Raw genomic sequence first — 16778 nt, 5'->3', positions numbered from 1 at the left:
TGTTTAGATTTTGTGTTTCTTCCTTGGTCAGTCTTGGAAGGTTGTATTTTTCTAGGAAGTTGTCCATTTCTCCTGGGTTTTCCAGCTTGTTAGCATAGAGGTTTTCATAGTAGTCTCTAATAATTCTTTGTATTTCTGTGGGGTCCGTCGTGATGTTTCCTTTCTCATTTCTGATTCTGTTGATGTGTGTTGATTCTCTTTTTCTCTTAGTAAGTCTGGCTAGAGGCTTATCTATTTTGTTTATTTTCTCAAAGAACCAGCTCTTGGTTTCATTGATATTTTCTATTGTTTTATTCTTCTCAATTTTATGTATTTCTTCTCTGATCTTTATTATGTCCCTCCTTCTGCTGACTTTAGGCCTCATTTGTTCTTCTTTTTCCAATTTCGATAATTGTGACGTTAGACTATTCATTTGGGTTTGTTCTTCCTTCTTTAACTATGCCTGAATTGCTATATACTTTCCTCTTAAGACTGCTTTTGCTGCGTCCCACAGAAGTTGGGGCTTTGTGTTGTTGTTGTCATTTGTTTCCATATATTGCTTGATCTCTATTTTAATTTGGTTGTTGATCCATTGATTATTTAGGAGCATGTTGTTAAGCCTCCATGTGTTTGTGGGCCTTTTAGCTTTCTTTGTATAATTTATTTCTAGTTTTCTACCTTTGTGGTCTGAAAAGTTGGCTGGTAGAATTTCAATCTTTTGAAATTTACTGAGGCTCTTTTTGTGGTCTAGTATGTGGTCTATTCTGGAGAATATTCCATGTGCACTTGAGAAGAATGTGTATCCTGTTGCTTTTGGATGTAGAGTTCTATAGATGTCTATTAGGTCCATCTGTTCTAGTGTGTTGTTCAGTGCCTCTGTGTCCTTACTTATCTTCTGTCTGGTGGATCTGTCCTTTGGAGTGAATGGTGTGTTGAAGTCTCCTAAAATGAATGTATTGCATTCTGTTTCCTCCTTTAGTTCTGTTAATATTTGTTTCACATATGCTGGTGCTCCTGTGTTGGGTGCATATATATTTATAATGGTTATATCCTCTTGTTGGACTGAGCCCTTTATCATTATGTAATGTCCTTCTTTATCTCTTGTTAATTTCTTTGTTTTGAAGTCTATTTTGTCTGATACTAGTACTGTAACACCTGCTTTTATCTCCCTGTTGTTTGCATGAAATATGTTTTTCCATCCCTTGACTTTTAGTCTGTGCATGTCTTTGGGTTTGAGGTGAGTCTCTTGTAAGCAGCATATAGATGGGTCTTGTTTTTCTATCCATTCAGTGACTCTGTGTCTTTTGATTGGTGCATTTAGTCCATTTACATTTAGGGTGATTATTGATAGGTATGTACTTATTGCCATTGTAGGCTTTAGATTCATGGTTATCAAAGGTTCAAGGTTAATTTCCTTACTAAGAGTCTAACTTAACTCACTTAGTATGCTGTTACAAACACAATCTGAAGGTTCTTTTCTGTTTCTCCTCCTTTTTCTTCTTCCTTCATTCTTTATATATTAGGTATCATATTCTGTACTTTTTGTCTATCCTTGATTGACTTTGGGGATAGTTAATTTAATTTTGCATTTGCTTAGTAATTAGCTGTTCTACTTTCTTTACTGTGGTTTTATTACCTCTGGTGACAGCTATTCAACCTTAGGAACACTTCCATCTATAGCAGTCCCTCCAAAATAGACTGTAGAGATGGTTTGTGGGAGGCAAATTCTCTCAGCTTTTGCTTATCTGGAAATTGTTTCATCCCTCCTTCAAATTTAAATGATAATCTTGCTGGATAAAGTAGTCTTGGTTCCAGGCCCTCTGCTTCATGGCATTAAATACATCATGCCACTCCCTTCTGGCCTGTAAGGTTTCTGCTGAGAAGTCTGATGTTAACCTGATGGGCTTTCCTTTGTATGTGATCTTATTTGTGTCTCTAGCTGCTTTTAACAGTTTGTCCTTATCCCTGATCTTTTCCATTTAATTACTATGTGTCTTGGTGTTGTCTTCCTTGGGTCCCTTATGTTGGGAGATCTGTGGATCTCCATGGCCTGAGAGACCATCTCCTTCCCCAGATTGGGGAAGTTTTGAGCAACTACCTCCTCAAAGACACTTTCTATCCCTTTCTCTCTCTCTCTTCTTCTTCTGGTATCCCTATAATGCGAATATTGTTCCATTTGGATTGGTCACACAGTTCTCTCAATATTTTCATTCTTAGAGCTCCTTTTTTCTCACTGTGCCTCAGCTTCTTTGTATTCCTCTTCTCTAGATTCTATTTCATTTATCGTCTCCTCCACCGTATCCACCCTGCTTTTAATACCCTCCATCGAGCTCTTCAACAATTGGATCTCCGACCTGAATTCATTCCTGAATTCTTGGATGTCTTTCCATACCTCCAGTAGCATGTTGATGATTTTTATTTTGAACTCCCTTTCAGGAAGAGTCATGAGGTCCATATCATTTAAATCTTTCTCGGGAGTTGTATTAATAATTTTACTCTGGACCAGGTTTCTTTGGCGTTTCATATTTGTATATGGCGCCCTCTAGTGTCCAGAAGCTCTACTCTGGAGCTGCTCAGCCCTTGAAGCAATGTTGGGGGTCACAGGGGAGGGGTATTGGTGCCTGGGGGGAGGAAAGAGCTGTTCCCCACTTCCCCACTCCTGTGCCTGTCTCCACTGCCTGAACCAGTGGGCCGAGCACACAGATATAAGCTTTTGTCCCAGAGCACCCAGACATGTATCCCTGTTTTCCACAAGCATCTGGAATTCCAGGCTCCCCAGGAACTCCAGCTGTCCCAGCTTTCCAGTCCCATAATCAAAAGAGTATGATGAAAGCACCATGAAATGTAGGTTTGTGCTCCCAGTGCATATCTCCGGAGCTAGCTACTCAGCAGTCCCAGGCCTTCCACTCCCTCCCTGCTCCGTTTCTCTTCCTCCAGCCAGTGAGCTGGGGTGGGGGAGGGGCTCGGGTCCCGGGAGCCACGGCTCTGGTATCTTACCCCGTTCGGTGAGGTCTGCTCTTTTCTCCAGGTGTGTGCAGGCTGGCACTGTCCTCTTTCCTGTTGCTCTCTCAGGATTAGTTGCGCCAACTATATTTGTATAGTTTTAGGAGGAAGCCTCTGCCTCTCCTCTCATGCCACCATCTTTAATCCTCTCTGGGATAAGACTTTTTATTCATTTTACGAAACTGTCATCCCAAAAAGTGATACCCATTTATACTAGCATCTCAGAATGCCTATTTTCCAGCATGTTGGTGAGGTGGGTTTTTTTGGGGACTAATGCAGGAGACCCCACCTGGTTGGCAGCATCTAGAGGTCTAGAGCTCAGGACAGCTGACTGGATGTTTTTCTGGATATACTCCACACTGTTGCCAAGAAATAAACCCTTCTTGTGCAGGGGGCTGTCCCTGAGCTCTGTGGGACCTGTGGGCTGGTCTGTCGTGCCTTCAGCTCAGGGCAAGGGCATGCTTTCCCCAAGCAGAGAGCTGGACTAGGGGGCAGTAAGTAAGCCAGGAGACGGAGGAGGAGGCTCAGACACAGAGCTTGAAGTCGGCATATGGACTGGCGGTTGCTCAGTGCCCACCACCGGACAAACAGCCGTGTGTGGGGGTGGGAAGTGGGTGAGACCGCCTTGGTGCCCACGCAGCCTAACTCTGACCCGTAGTTGCCACTGGAATGGTTCAGCCTGCTTCAGTTTCCCTGTCATGTTTGGAAGCCCACATAGTAAGTATGATTGCTGATTTAGGGGTAAATATTGCCATTTAGCTGGCATAAGACTGACTTTTACACCTAAATCTTAATCTGTGTGTGTGACTTTATTAAATAATATATACAGATGGCAAACACTCAAAGCTTTAAAAGAGAAATTGTCTCTCAACATTTCCATTCCCTAGAGACCACCACTGTGAGGTATATTCTAGCAGGTATATATATATATATTCTTCTTTTTTAAACATAGTAGCTTTATGGACAACTCTTCTGCACTGCCAAATCACGGTTTTGGATTCAGGTGAACCTGGGTCAGATTCTTCTTTCCTCCTTATTAGCTTTGTGGCATTGAGCAAACTGGTGTGTCTCATCCCTCAGTACTGTCTGGGGCATGTCACTTCCCTTCTTTCTCCTCTCTGGAGTGTTGCCCTTCATGCCAGGGGACATGCCATGTTGTGTTGTATTCAGTTTGGTGCCACTTTAGGGAGAGACCAGCTCTGCTGTTGGGGGGTGGCGTGGACCAGCATTTTCATTCCCTGGCGCCTGCCCCGGAGCCCTCTTGTTAGGGCAGGGTTTCCCCAGTAGCCACTGGAGGAAGTGAGGGGAGTCATGCAGATACTTGAATCAAAAGGTGCTGGTTGAGGGGGTAGAGGACAGGTTCCTTTTTTTTGGAAGCTTAAATGAGAAAGCATTTCCAGAAACATCCTAAGTGACTTTCCTGTCCATCTTGGAGTTTTGTCCCAGTTGGAATTGCTCGCTTAGGTGTGAGGGTTCGGGCTGGGGCTGCCCCTGGAACTCCTTGCAAAAGCAAGGGCTAAATTTTCAAAAGACCCTTCACCACCCAGATGCAGACTGGCCTCATGAGGTGGGCTGTGTCCTTGCCCCAGGGGGAGGTGCTGTCCTAATCAGCACTCTGTGAGACATTTCACAGGTGATGCAACTCGTAATGGGCCTGGTACTGTGTTTTTGGCACTGATTCCTGACGTAGGGGCGTGTTTCCTGTGTGTGGGGTTTCCATCCCTTGAGACCCACACGCCCAAGCTTTCCTCCTGTGTGCTGGGGATGTTGGAGTATGAGGGAGTTGTCTGCTGTCGGGTGCTCAGTGCAGGTGGGGTCTTCAACGAAGGCCCTGAGGTGGTCAACACTGGCTGTGCACCAGGGTTTAGAGTGTCAGGGTCATAGTGGTGAGGCTGAAAAGGATGATTTGGCTCAACCTCCTTATTTTATACACGAGGAGCTAAGGCTCAGGAGGCTAAGAAGCTGAGATAGGATTGATGGAAGCTACCAGTGGGCAAAGACACTAAGACTTACAGAAAGAAAACTCACCTGTCTCATTTCCAAGAAGAGAGGTGGAGGCTGTCAGTAGTGCCGAGTTTAGTTTTCTGGTGACTTAGCTATTGCAGACAAGTTCTGGTATTTGACTTGAAAAATAAAATCTACAATACTCAATGTAGATATGGTACACCTCGACTTAGGAGACATATCCAGGAAAACTTCCTACTCAGGACCATCGAACCAGCCAGGTTATTAATCGCAGCATAACCTGGCTTGCCTTTAAAAAAAAGAAACTTCAAGATATAATTCACATACCATAAATTCACTCTTTTAAAGTATACAATTCAAATGTATATTCATAAATTTGTGTACCCACCATCACTATCTAAATTAAGAACATTTTCATCACCCCAAAAAGGAACCCTATACCCATCAGCAGTCATATGGCATTCCCCCTCCTCTCAGCCCCTGGAGGCCACTTCTGTCTCTCTGGGTTTGCCTGTTCCGGACACGTCATTCAGGTGGAAACATCTATTATGTGGCCTTTTGTGTCAGGCTTCTTTTCACTTGGCATGTTTTCCAGTTTCCTTCAAGTTGTGGTTACCTGTCAATACTTCGGTCCTGTTGATGCTAGCTAATATTCCATTGTATGGATATGCCACACTTTATTTATGCATTTGCCAGCTGACAGGCACCTGAGTTGTTTCTACTTTTTGGCTGTTTGGAACTGCTGCCATGGGCGTTCACACAGGTTTGTGTATGGGCATGTATTTTCTTTTCTTTTGGGTACTATACCCGAGAGAAAAATTGCTGGGTCATATGGTAAATCTGTGCTTAACCTTTTGAGCAGCTGCTAAAACTGTTCTCCAGAGCGGTTGCACCATTTTACCTTTCCACCAGCAATGTATTGAGGGGTCTGGTTTCTCTCCATTCTCACCAAAACTTGATATTGTCGGTCTTTTGATTATAGTTATCCTAGTGGGTGTAAATGGTATCTATCATATTGTGATATGCACTTCCCCAGTGACTAATTATGTGAGCATCTTTTCATGTGCTTATTAGCCATTTGTCTGTCTTCTTTGTAGAAATGTCTATTCAGATAAATCCTTTGTCTATTTTTTAATCGGATGATTTGCTGGCTTGCCAGTTAGACCCTGCATTAGGTCTTCTCTCTGTCCTTTAGAGCCTGGCAGTGGCCACCCCCTGTGGTGGGTGCCTACCCGTGTCATTGGGGTTGTGCCAAGAGTCTTGCTTTACATTGGGATGTAACCTATTTTCCTGTTTAAATATGCTTTAGGGGATTTGACCCTTATAAACTGAAAGGACTTTAGTTTCTAAATCTTTCTAGGAATAACATTCTGATTGTTTTACATGCGTGGCTCCACAGTCATCCTAGAAAAAAAGGGGTTGCTTAATAGGGCTTCTTAGACATGGAGCAAGCTTTCAGATATGTACCTGTAATATGAGCTATGCATTTTAGACTGGTTACAGTTGAAGTGTTCCAAAGGCAAAGACTATACCATTTTTGTTGTTGTTCTCATGGTGTGGTTAATAATATTTCTTATGCAGTGGGTATGCTTGTTGCTTAACTTGAGTGTACTTTGGTAACTGAATTGTTTCTGTAGCTGTTTGGTTCTGCTGAGAGCTGGGGGAGGATGCCTTGTGTTAAGACAGACAGTGTCTGGTATAGAGGCCCCGAGCTCTCTGAGTGCAGCTTGGCCACTGTTGCTTCACAGGTCCCCCATCCTTAAGCAGGGTGGCTGTCTGCTGATGGGCACATGTGCTGCTATTTATATGTTGTGACTTTCTCAGTGATTGTTTTTAGTTTAGCATTTAAGAATCTAATTTAATTTTGTAAGTGTGTGAAGTGTTGATTACCCACGCCTGTCACATGACACTAACAGTGAATCTCTTCTACCCAGAGACCAGCTTTGTCCTGGATCAGTTCTAACTGTCATGACTGAATCACAGCGATCTATGGAATTTAAAGTTTCTTTGACATTTGAAACAAAAAGCCATTTGTAGCAGCAGATAGGTGGCCCTTTGAGATGATTAGGGGAGTTTCTAATGGAGTTTCCTCTAATGGAATTCCTGTGCTTTCTTTTCCCTTCCACCTTTGCAAATCCCAAATAGCAGTACTTGAAGAGCTCTTCAAAGATGAACTGGTCTCTAAATGAAATAGGTAAATATGGAAATTAAGGATTTCTGATTTTTGAATTCATGATTTCTTGTTTTTGTTGACTTATTATCATGTCTCCATCTTTATATCCCATGGTTGAATGTAAGTACTTTTCAAAATTGAGGTTAAAGATTTCTGGTTGACATGCTTCAGGTAAACATGGTAGATTGGATACATCCATTTACTTCCACTTTCTCCAGAAACCCTTCTAGAATGACAGTTAAATAATTTTTTAAACATATGAACACATAAGGATAACAAATGGGAGACAAGACAACAGACAAAAGATTTCAAGTTTTGGGAGATGGAAGGTGAGCAAAGGCTGAGCCGAGCAGAGGAGGCAGGAGTGCTGGTGCCTGTGGAGACTAAGGAGAAACACCATATGGGGAGCGAGAAGCCTCCATTTGAGCCTCCAGACAGAGGGATTGGTTGGGAGTCTGTAATGGGAGATTAAACTCACTAAGTCATCTTGCTGCGTGTACAAACCAGACAGTGCTCACTCCCTCAGCCCACAGAGAGACTCATGATTGAGGTATCCCACGCACAGCGAAGGGCAGCATGGCATCAACTGCAGGAGGGGTTCATGAAAGTTTGTACACTGAAAGTGAGATCCAGCTACGTCCCCTGCCTGCTCCCAGGGTGCTGAGACCTGGCAGGAGACGTGGGATTGGAGGATTCCTCTCTGGAAAAAAACAAGTGTCAAAGACAGAGCTGCAGTTGCTCGCATTTTGGCTGTCCCTCAAAGCAGAAGCTCGCTCCTACTCCTGCTGATTTTCTGTAGCAGCAGCCCGAAGCCTTGCTCATGTTCACAAAGCTCCCATCATCTTTTTATGTCTCAGCTTTTTTTGTTTCACTTTTTATTTTGAAGTAATTACAGAGTCACAGGAAGTTGCATAAATGGTACAGAGAGGTCCCCTGCACCCTTCATCCAGTTTCCCCCAGTGGTTCCATTACCGCAGACTTTATCAAAGCCAGGAAATTGACATTGATACACAGTGTGTGTGTGTGTATTTCTATGCCATTGATACACAATGTGTGCTTGTAGTTTCATGCAACCAACACAGCAATTGATAGAAAACTTTTCCATCACCATAAAGATCTCCTGTTGACCTATTTTGAAATGGAAATGGACAGCCAAGGATGCTGAGCATATTCAGAAAGCTCCTAAACTGAAGGGTAGAAGCTAGAACAAAGAGAAGGCTTAATTAGAGGAAAGAGAGTTGATACTGAAAACAGAAGAAACCCTCCAGATACAGTGATTATCTTCAGAGAAATGAGAGCTAGTATTTTGTCAATGAAATAAAACAGGATGCTATAAAAATACGAACAAGAAAGAGTTCTTAGAATTTAAAAGCATAATATTAGGAAGAAAAACTGAGTTGACAGAGACTCCCAGGAGATAGGATAAAACAGTGACATGTAGGAAATCTATAAAGAGAGAAAGGAAAAACGAAGGACAGAATCTGTACCAAAGAAATCAGAAATGTTTACAGAATTGATGATCACTGGGCTCCAAGATGGTAAATGGAAAAAATCCTAACTGGCACATTGTAAATTCCAGACCTCTGGGGGTGAAGCTTCCAAAGGGAGACAACAGGTCACATACAAAAGATTGGGAATGAAGACGCATCAGATTTTTCAACCTCCTGGGAAGCCGGAAGGCAGTGGAATGGATTTCCAGTCTAATATGGTAGATTGAGCTAATGAAGAGCCACACCTACTACAATCACTTAGAAACGCTGTATAAAATATAATAAACATTTAAAAATATTTAGCTGAGCTTATAAAAAAGAAAAGAGATAGCAAGAAACCAAAATCAAGAAACCTCCAAGCCACAGTAGAGTAGGTCTTCTAATGTCACAGCAGCTCTGGGGGTGTTTACTGGGCCCTAAAATTTCCAGCAATAATAGTTTGGATTTTAGCTGACATATATATAGAACTGAAATATAAATTCTCTCAAAGGGCTAGTCCCTGGGATAAGGATAAAAGGGAAGTAAGAAAATCTCCCCCAAGGGGTAAGAGAAATGGCAAGGAAATTTGTCATCTCACAGTCTGAAGTTTTGAGGGAAGTCTCTCATAAGCAATCAAAGCATCCAAGTTTGAAGTCTGTATGTATAATACCCATGTTTCAGGAAACCCCAAGCTAGCACCAGGCTGGTGATACCCCTTGGGGCTCCTTGCAGAAAGAAAAGCAAAAGTTTCATAGAATGAGTCTTCCACAGTGCAGGTCACTTGGAATCCTATGATCTCCACACACACTAAGCTCATGCCAAGAAATTATTAAATGTACAGAAATTATAAGCAAGAGTCACCTGTTTTAACAAATAGGAGGATTGTCAACATGTAAAAACATCAGATAATAGAAGAGAGTATAATACAAATGTTTAAACTGATTGAAGGTCTAGAAGAATAAACAGAAAAGAAGACAATACATTTAAAAGGGGGCTATTTTTAAAAAGAACCAAATAAAACTTTTGGAATGAAAACTGATCATCAATTTAAAACCCGGTGGAAATGTTAAATAGCAAAATAGGCATACCACAAGAATTATATGATTCAGAAAACAGATCTAAAGAAGTAGACATGAGCACAGAGGGATGAAGAGATGGTACATGAGAAAGAGAAGTAACAAGCCCAAGCACGAGAGGAGCCAACCTGTGTCTAATGGTAAGGGGGAAAAATAGCATCTTAAAATCAGTTGAGAGAAAAAGATTTCTCCCAAGGTTCAACAGTGAAACTCAGCAGATGTCTAAGTAGTAGACAGTAGAGGCCAGCCCGCAACAGGATTAAAATCTTCAGCATGCTAAGGAAATAAGTGTTGGCTTAGTTTTCAGTAAGCAGCTTATTACTCAATTGTGAGAACAAAGTAAAGGCATTTTCACAGAAAGCAAAAACTGAGTTTATTCACTAACAGACCTTAGCTGTACTTAAGGAAGAAGGAAACTAAACACAGGAAAAAGAGACAAAAGGAATGGTATACAGACATGGGAAACATGTGGGTAGATCTAAATCAGTACTAACTTATAAAACAGTGATCATTACTAATTTGGGAAGAATTAAAAACTAAAATCCTGACAATAAATGGAAATAAGAGGGGGGATGATTTGAATGAACACATTCTAAGATCTTTGAGCTGTTTGGGAAGAGTAGGAGAGACACTGATTTGTCTTAGACTTTCTGAGTCAGATAAGCATATTAAAATGTTGAGGGTAATCACTGAAAGAACAGAAATAGGATTGAAAACTTCCGAACCAATAGAGGGAAATATTCTGAATTAGAAAATCTTGTCATTCCTCTACAAAAAAAAGAGCAAAGAGAAAGAATGGGAGATAGGAAGCCCTTAAAGTAATAGAAATAAATATATCTGCAAGGATCAAAATGAATATCAACAGAGCAAATGAGCCAGTTAGGATAGAGGTCCTTGAGTCAGAAGACTATAGCGCAAAGCCCTCAGCATCCTGAGGGCTTTCATATTCAACCAAATTGGCCATCACGTAACTCCTTTCAGGCCTGCAAGGACTGAGAAACAGTGTGCCTTCCATGGACCTTTTTTCTGGAAGCTGTTGGGAGGTGCGCTTCACCAAAACAAGGGAGTTTTCTGGGATCCAGGAAAACACACACACACACACACACACACACACTCTTTAACTCAGTAGGCTGCAAAGGAAAGTCCATGTTGGAGAAGCAGGGTGGAATTCTGCAGAAGAAAGATTGCCAAGAAAGAGAGATAAAACCCAGAAAACACCCGTTGGATTATTTGAACATGTTAGGAAAAGTTATAGATAGATTTTTGACAAAATTATTAATATGTACAAAGGTTGAGTATATATACAGTTGAGTATATACAAGTGCCCCTTGGTTCTTGTAGCTGTGAACTGTATTTACTCTTACAACACATTTATATTGTTACAGTCAATGCAATAGAACTGTTGGAAGGATGGGCTCTAGGAAAGGGGTTGTCAGGGGAAGAGTTAGAAATGGGAAGTCAATAGATAATGCCTATGACTTTAATAAATTAGGTATTAGAGATACAAGCATACTGTTTCTATCTATCACTAAGAAATTATGAATTTGCCTCCAGGGACCACGATTGAGACAAGAAGTTGGGACTGCTTATTTTGTGTTGTTCAGTCTTTTGGAACTCTGATTTTTTTAAAGAATTTATTGTTTTAAACCAACACTTTTCAATAGAAATACAACATGAGCCACATACTTAATTCAAGATTTTTTAAAGTGGTCACATTTAAAAAAGCAAAAAGGAACAGATGAAATGAATTTTAATATATTTTGCCTAAGTCAGCATAGGTCCAAGATAACCATTTCAACATTTAACAAATATATAAAAAATATTAATGAGGTATTTTATGTTCTTCATACTAAGCCTTTGAACTCCTGTCTGTGTTATAACACATTTCCATTCAGACGTGGGCACATCTCAAGTGCTCAGCAGCCCAGTGTTGCCACTGGCTTCCTTGCTGGACAGTGCACGTCTGACCCCACAAGGACAGAGAAGTATGGTTCCCTGAGGGACTTCAGCGATGTGCAGCTCTGTACCCCAAGAAGCCCATTCTGGAGGGTGGTTCCTGTCCCTGGTTTCTTCCTTTTGCCCAAACATCCCTCCTTTATTTTTATTTATGTATTTATTTATTTATTGAGGTTTACAGCCTTATTAACACACATACAGTGTGCACACAATCTGTGTATTTATTTTCTTCACTGCGTAGCCTGGCATTGGGATTGGTGATTCTGATGGCCAGCTGGGCTGCTCTTTCCACAATGACTTTGCAGGTCTTGGAGGGGATGTGAGCATTCTCAGCACAGTAAGATTCGTTACACATCAGCAGCACTTAAAGTTCCTTGACCTTGTGGACCAGGCATTCCCCGAAGCCACTGAGAAGCACATGCTTCCTTTTGTTGCTCCTGTAACCAGTGTTGGGCATCAAGATCTGGCCCTTGCATCTTCTACCCACCCTATTGTCAATGCCTCTGCGTTTCTGCCAGTTAATGCTTAATTTTGACATACTGGTCTGACTGGTGCTGGATGAACTTCCTGGTCCTTTCTTATATGATCTTAGGCTTCACGAGGAGGGGTCTGAGGGCAGCTGTGACACCAGGTAGGAGATGGATCTGTACTTAACGTTCTCCACAGACATTGAGAATTGTTCAGCATTCTCATGAAAGTCATAGACTCAGAGGCAGAAGTCACTCTCCTGGGCTCCTCCTTTCTGTCCTACAATTTGTTTCCCTCTTTTCTCATTGGTCCTGTTTCTAGCACTGCTCTGAGTCTTCTCAGATTTCTCTGCATTCTGTTAGTGTAGTGATCAATACTGGGCTTAATATTGTTGAACAGTGACAAAGCAGAAAGGAAAGGGTGCCTCACCTTTACAGGTGGCAGTTCTTTTCCCATCACTTTTGGCTGTGCTTACTTGTTCTCCCCAACAGCACAGTCGTTGGTTTTCAGATGGCAGTCACCTGTGCTGTGGTTCTTTTCTGCAATGCATGTGGCAAGCCCTGTGCCTTGGAGTCCTGCGGGTTCTCCCCTGCAGGCCCTTAGCTGTAGGTTTGCAGTTTGTCCAGCATCCACAGCCTCTGTGTGCTGGAGCCATGGCTTCCTCCAGCTTGCCTGTCACGTTTGCCTGGGGCTGTTCTGTACACAGTGGACTGTCGCTGATGGGTCTTAAAATGAGTTTCAGTGCATCAAACTGCCCATGTATGGGAGCAGAATGGGCCATGTCATCCCCAGTGCCCGCCTATTGGATGTCTTCCTTTGGCTGGAGCTGATACCCCTGCTGGGTTTCACCTCCTGCTGCTCTGGGTGAACTTCTGCCCCACCTTCAACCTTGGAGGCTTGGCCTCCATTAGTGTAGTCTTAATTGAAGGAACAAAACTAAATTAGTCCCTGCCAGACTGAATTGCAAGAATTCATGCTCCTGGATTAAGATGGATTCTGAGACCAGAGGAGAGACAATCTTTCTGTGGTCACCTGGCAGGCTTCTGCAGATGAGAGTTTTCAGTTCCATACCCATATCTGCCTTACATCTAGCAAAATGTGGAGAACAACAGAGAAGAGTTTTCCCAACTGCTAGACCTCCTACCCCAAAACCATTTCCATGGATCTTTTATCATAATACCAGCCCACCCACACGCTTTGTGTTTAGTCCTTAGTTAAATAAAAAATGTGATCACCTATGCATGGGTGCCTTAGAACAGAACAATACGTAGGTTGCATCTAGGCAGACAGGAACCTCCAAAGATTTTTTTCAGCTGCATTGATAGCCTCCGGAAGTTATGCTTCTCTTGGCTTTGCAAGCATCAAGTTGAACTTGCAGTGTTTAAAGTAAAGGTAGAAATATTAATATTTTAAAGTCTTTCTTAAACAGTAATTCTACCTGGATTCTTGGAACTCAACCCTCAGATATCAACCAATAGAAAGCTGTGAGGTGCTTTAAGTGCACTAACACTGATTTGTTTTGAAGCTGTTGATAATCCCTCCCTCCTATTTTTCCATTGTCCTATTTTTTTATATAACTCTTCTGAGAATCAGGAAAGGTCTGTATAGTCAATGGATTTCTCCACCAACTACACACGCAGTACTCATGAGGCATCTTTGCTTCCGTTCCCACCTTTCCAAAAAAGAAACTTGGTTTCATAAAAGCCACCATTGTATAAGCCTAGTCTTAAAGCTCAGAATGAAGGAAGTACATCAGGGTGAAGATGAGCGAGGAAAAGCGGCGTCTCCCATCCTCAGCTTGCTGACTGTTCCCAGCCCCACCCTTCCAAGGCCCTGGAGAGGGTGCTGGCCCACAGGCCCCGAGCACCACATGCGCAGTGGCTATGGACACCCATCAGAACCGTCGTGTTAGACCAATAGGCTGCCGGTAGTGGGGCTTAGGAGCTGAGCCATTGGGCCAGGATAAGGGCCATAGGAAGTGTGCTGGTTCTTGTGCGCCTACTGTGTGAGCACTGCACCAGCTATCAGAGGTAGAGGTGTGACCCGACCCCTGCCCTTGAGCAGCATGTGGTCTGGTTGGGGGGCAGCTCACGTATTAACAAGTGGCTGCCCATTGAAGGTCTTTTGCTGGGAATTGGCTGGTCACAAATGAGGCTAAAGCAGGATGCAGGTGGGAGCAAAAGCAGATGCCCTTCAGTGCTGCCTGCCACCAAGAGAAGGTGGCAGGTCACTTGGGTAACAGATTCTGGGCTTGCTGTTTGGAAGACTCAACCTTCTAGAGGTAGTGGTGTTTCTGAACTGAGAGCCTCTGCTGTGGAGGTCCTGGGCCCTGGGTTCCTGCACGGATACCGTGCTGTAGGCTGTCTCTGTGGGTTACCTCTCAGGCCTGAATCTTCAACTCTCCCTTGGCAGCTTCCCGCCTGACCCTGTGCTAATGTCTTAAAAAGAGGCCCTTTCTCAGCCCAGTCCCTCCCACCTACCTTCTCCCTTGTTCCTCCTTTCAGCCATAGTTCCCAAAGGAGCTGCAGCCCTCCCATCCCTGTTGCCTGGATGGCCAGTCCTCCAGCCCCGTTCACTCTCTGGGACCCTTGAGCCCTGGTGGCCATGGTCCTGGGTCACTTAGCAGCACTGGGCATTGCAGTGGGAATTGCTGACCACCCTCAACTGGCCTTTGTCTGCATTCCATGGGTCTTCCTCCAGCATCTCTCTGCAGTCTCCTCAGGTGCACCCTTTTCCCCAGTGTGCATTTGGCCACCCTCTATGTTCCAGGCACTGTGCTGGGGCCTGATGGGCAAGCAGTGCCTGCCCCCAGGAGGTTCCCATTCTCATGGGCGGACAAATGGTAACAAATGCAGGGAATGGCAAGTGCTGTGGAGGAGAAGTGGGGGTACAAGTAGAGAATGAGGAGGAGTGGTTTCCAAATGGGCTGGTTGGAGAAGGCCTTCTCCAACTTGACTTGAGGACAGCTATTTGGGGCAGATGTAAAGGCATGATTGCTCCCTGTGGCAGCCCATACTTCCCCTAGCCTGGTGCTTGTCAGTATGTAATTGCTTAGTGAACAGCCTGTCCTCCCCACCCGTCTCTTGTCTCCCCATGTTTCTTTAGCATCAGACATAGTGCCTGGCATCCTAGTGGGTGTTTAGTTTGTTGAGTGAGTAGAAGGATGGATGGATGGACAGTGTACAGTTGATCAAGGGAGTAGCATATAATAAATGTCAAGGAAGCAACCTGTCGGGAGCCCAGACTTTTCTACAGCGCAGGCTGTGTCCCTGCCAAGGCCCAGCAGAGGAAAGACAGGACTGGAGCTCAAGCCCGAGAAAAGCAGGTTTGTCTTAAGATGCCTCTGTCATACGCTTTCCCTGTACAGTTCATGTAACAGCCTCTGTGTGTCCCCTGCAGTTTCAGGAGAGTTCAGCCTGCTGAAGAGTGAAGTAAAAGCTGAAACAGTTGGGAAAGCATTGAAGAGAGCATGAGAGGGCCTGGGAGCTGTCATTTTTGCTTACCTGCCCAGTGTGTTCCATGGCGTATTACATGTAGGTCGGCTGTCAGAAGCATTGCTTCAGGCCTGCCTTCCCCCTCAGGTGGCCTCAGAGAAAGGACCACAACAGAGGCCTTGAGATGTCTCCCTCTGTCACTGTCTCCCTCCACTTAGGATTGGCGATTCTTGAGAACACCTGGATACAACCTGCCAGAATGGGAAGGGTTTTTCAGACTTCCGATCCAGCAACCTGTTGGCCCAGACAAGACAGCAAAATTGTGAGATGTTTATTCCATAAGAGGTGTAATGTGTATCCAAGAAAGCCCCCGCGCTTCTTGGCCAGGGCTTCCAACTCCCCGGGGCACCCACCATAGTGCATTAATGCAGCTCAGTGGTGCCAGTGGCTGCCGTTTTTGGAGACCAGGAAGTAGTGGCCCAAATCGTGTTCTGTGCTCTGGTGGCTTAGATGCGGATGACGCTGGTGTTTCAGTCTCAGGAGGGGGTGGTGCCTGTACTGTCAGCCACAGACTAACAGATGACTGTCATTTCATTTTGCAGGTTTTTTTTATGCTTGGATCAGCTGTGGGGCACTTTTAGCTGTGACTTTCCCATTTCCTGTTAGAGATAAGTCTGCAGCACCATGAGGCATTTCCTCCTCACCCCTCTCGCCAGTGGGTGGCAGTGAGGCCTTTCCACTTGCCAGCCCTGCCACCTACCATGAACTCAGCCCCCAGATGGGCTGCTAAATATTTGTGCTTGATTTTATTAGAAATCTTTGCTCAGAAGGCAGGTGACCTGATTCTGTCCTCATCTAATTCTAGAGACATGGTGAGGAAGGGAGGAGGTGACTGGCGAGGTTGGTGCTGGGAGTGCTCCTGCCATGTCTGCTGACTCCTGGCAGGCCAGCCTGTCTGTAGAACTCTCCGTGGTGGTGCTACTGATGGCGTGGATCAGGCCAGTGTGGAAGGTCACCAGATTTGGAACCACCTGGCTGTCAGAACCATCACTGAAATACACAAGACCCTCGTCTTCATTCAATGCCAGGGGTCTGTATCTCTTTCTGCATGGCTTCCTGTGCCTATACTGAGCTCCTGCTTCTCTGGGGAAAATAAGTGTTTGCGGCACAGTCCACAGTTTGTATGGGAAGAATGTAGTTTAAGAATTGAGAAAAGCAGAGAAGCAACAGTGTTTGACATAGTCACTCAGGGAGG

At 44.0% G+C, this 16778-nt stretch overlaps 1 protein-coding gene and 1 pseudogene across 4 annotated transcripts in view; one reads left to right on the top strand and one right to left on the bottom strand.

Moving 5' to 3' along the window:
* UBE2O (ubiquitin conjugating enzyme E2 O) overlaps positions 1 to 16778 on the top strand; it is a 57198-nt gene that overhangs the window by 12129 nt on the left and 28291 nt on the right. The window contains exon 2 of one of the 4 annotated variants that reach the window (XM_036996889.2): positions 15742 to 16613. The exons of the other annotated variants lie outside the window; for them this stretch is intronic. Coding sequence (XP_036852784.2) covers positions 16605 to 16613 — 9 coding nt within the window. The 5' untranslated portion in view covers positions 15742 to 16604. The remainder of the gene's footprint in view (positions 1 to 15741; positions 16614 to 16778) is intronic. 4 annotated transcript variants of the gene reach the window in all.
* On the bottom strand, positions 1035 to 14597 carry LOC108398664 (large ribosomal subunit protein eL32 pseudogene; annotated as a pseudogene).

This window comes from Manis javanica, chromosome 4 (assembly GCF_040802235.1).
Source record: "Manis javanica isolate MJ-LG chromosome 4, MJ_LKY, whole genome shotgun sequence".
Lineage (NCBI taxonomy): Eukaryota > Metazoa > Chordata > Mammalia > Pholidota > Manidae > Manis > Manis javanica.
Note: the sequence above shows the minus strand (reverse complement) of the source record. Positions and strands in the feature narration are given on the sequence as shown.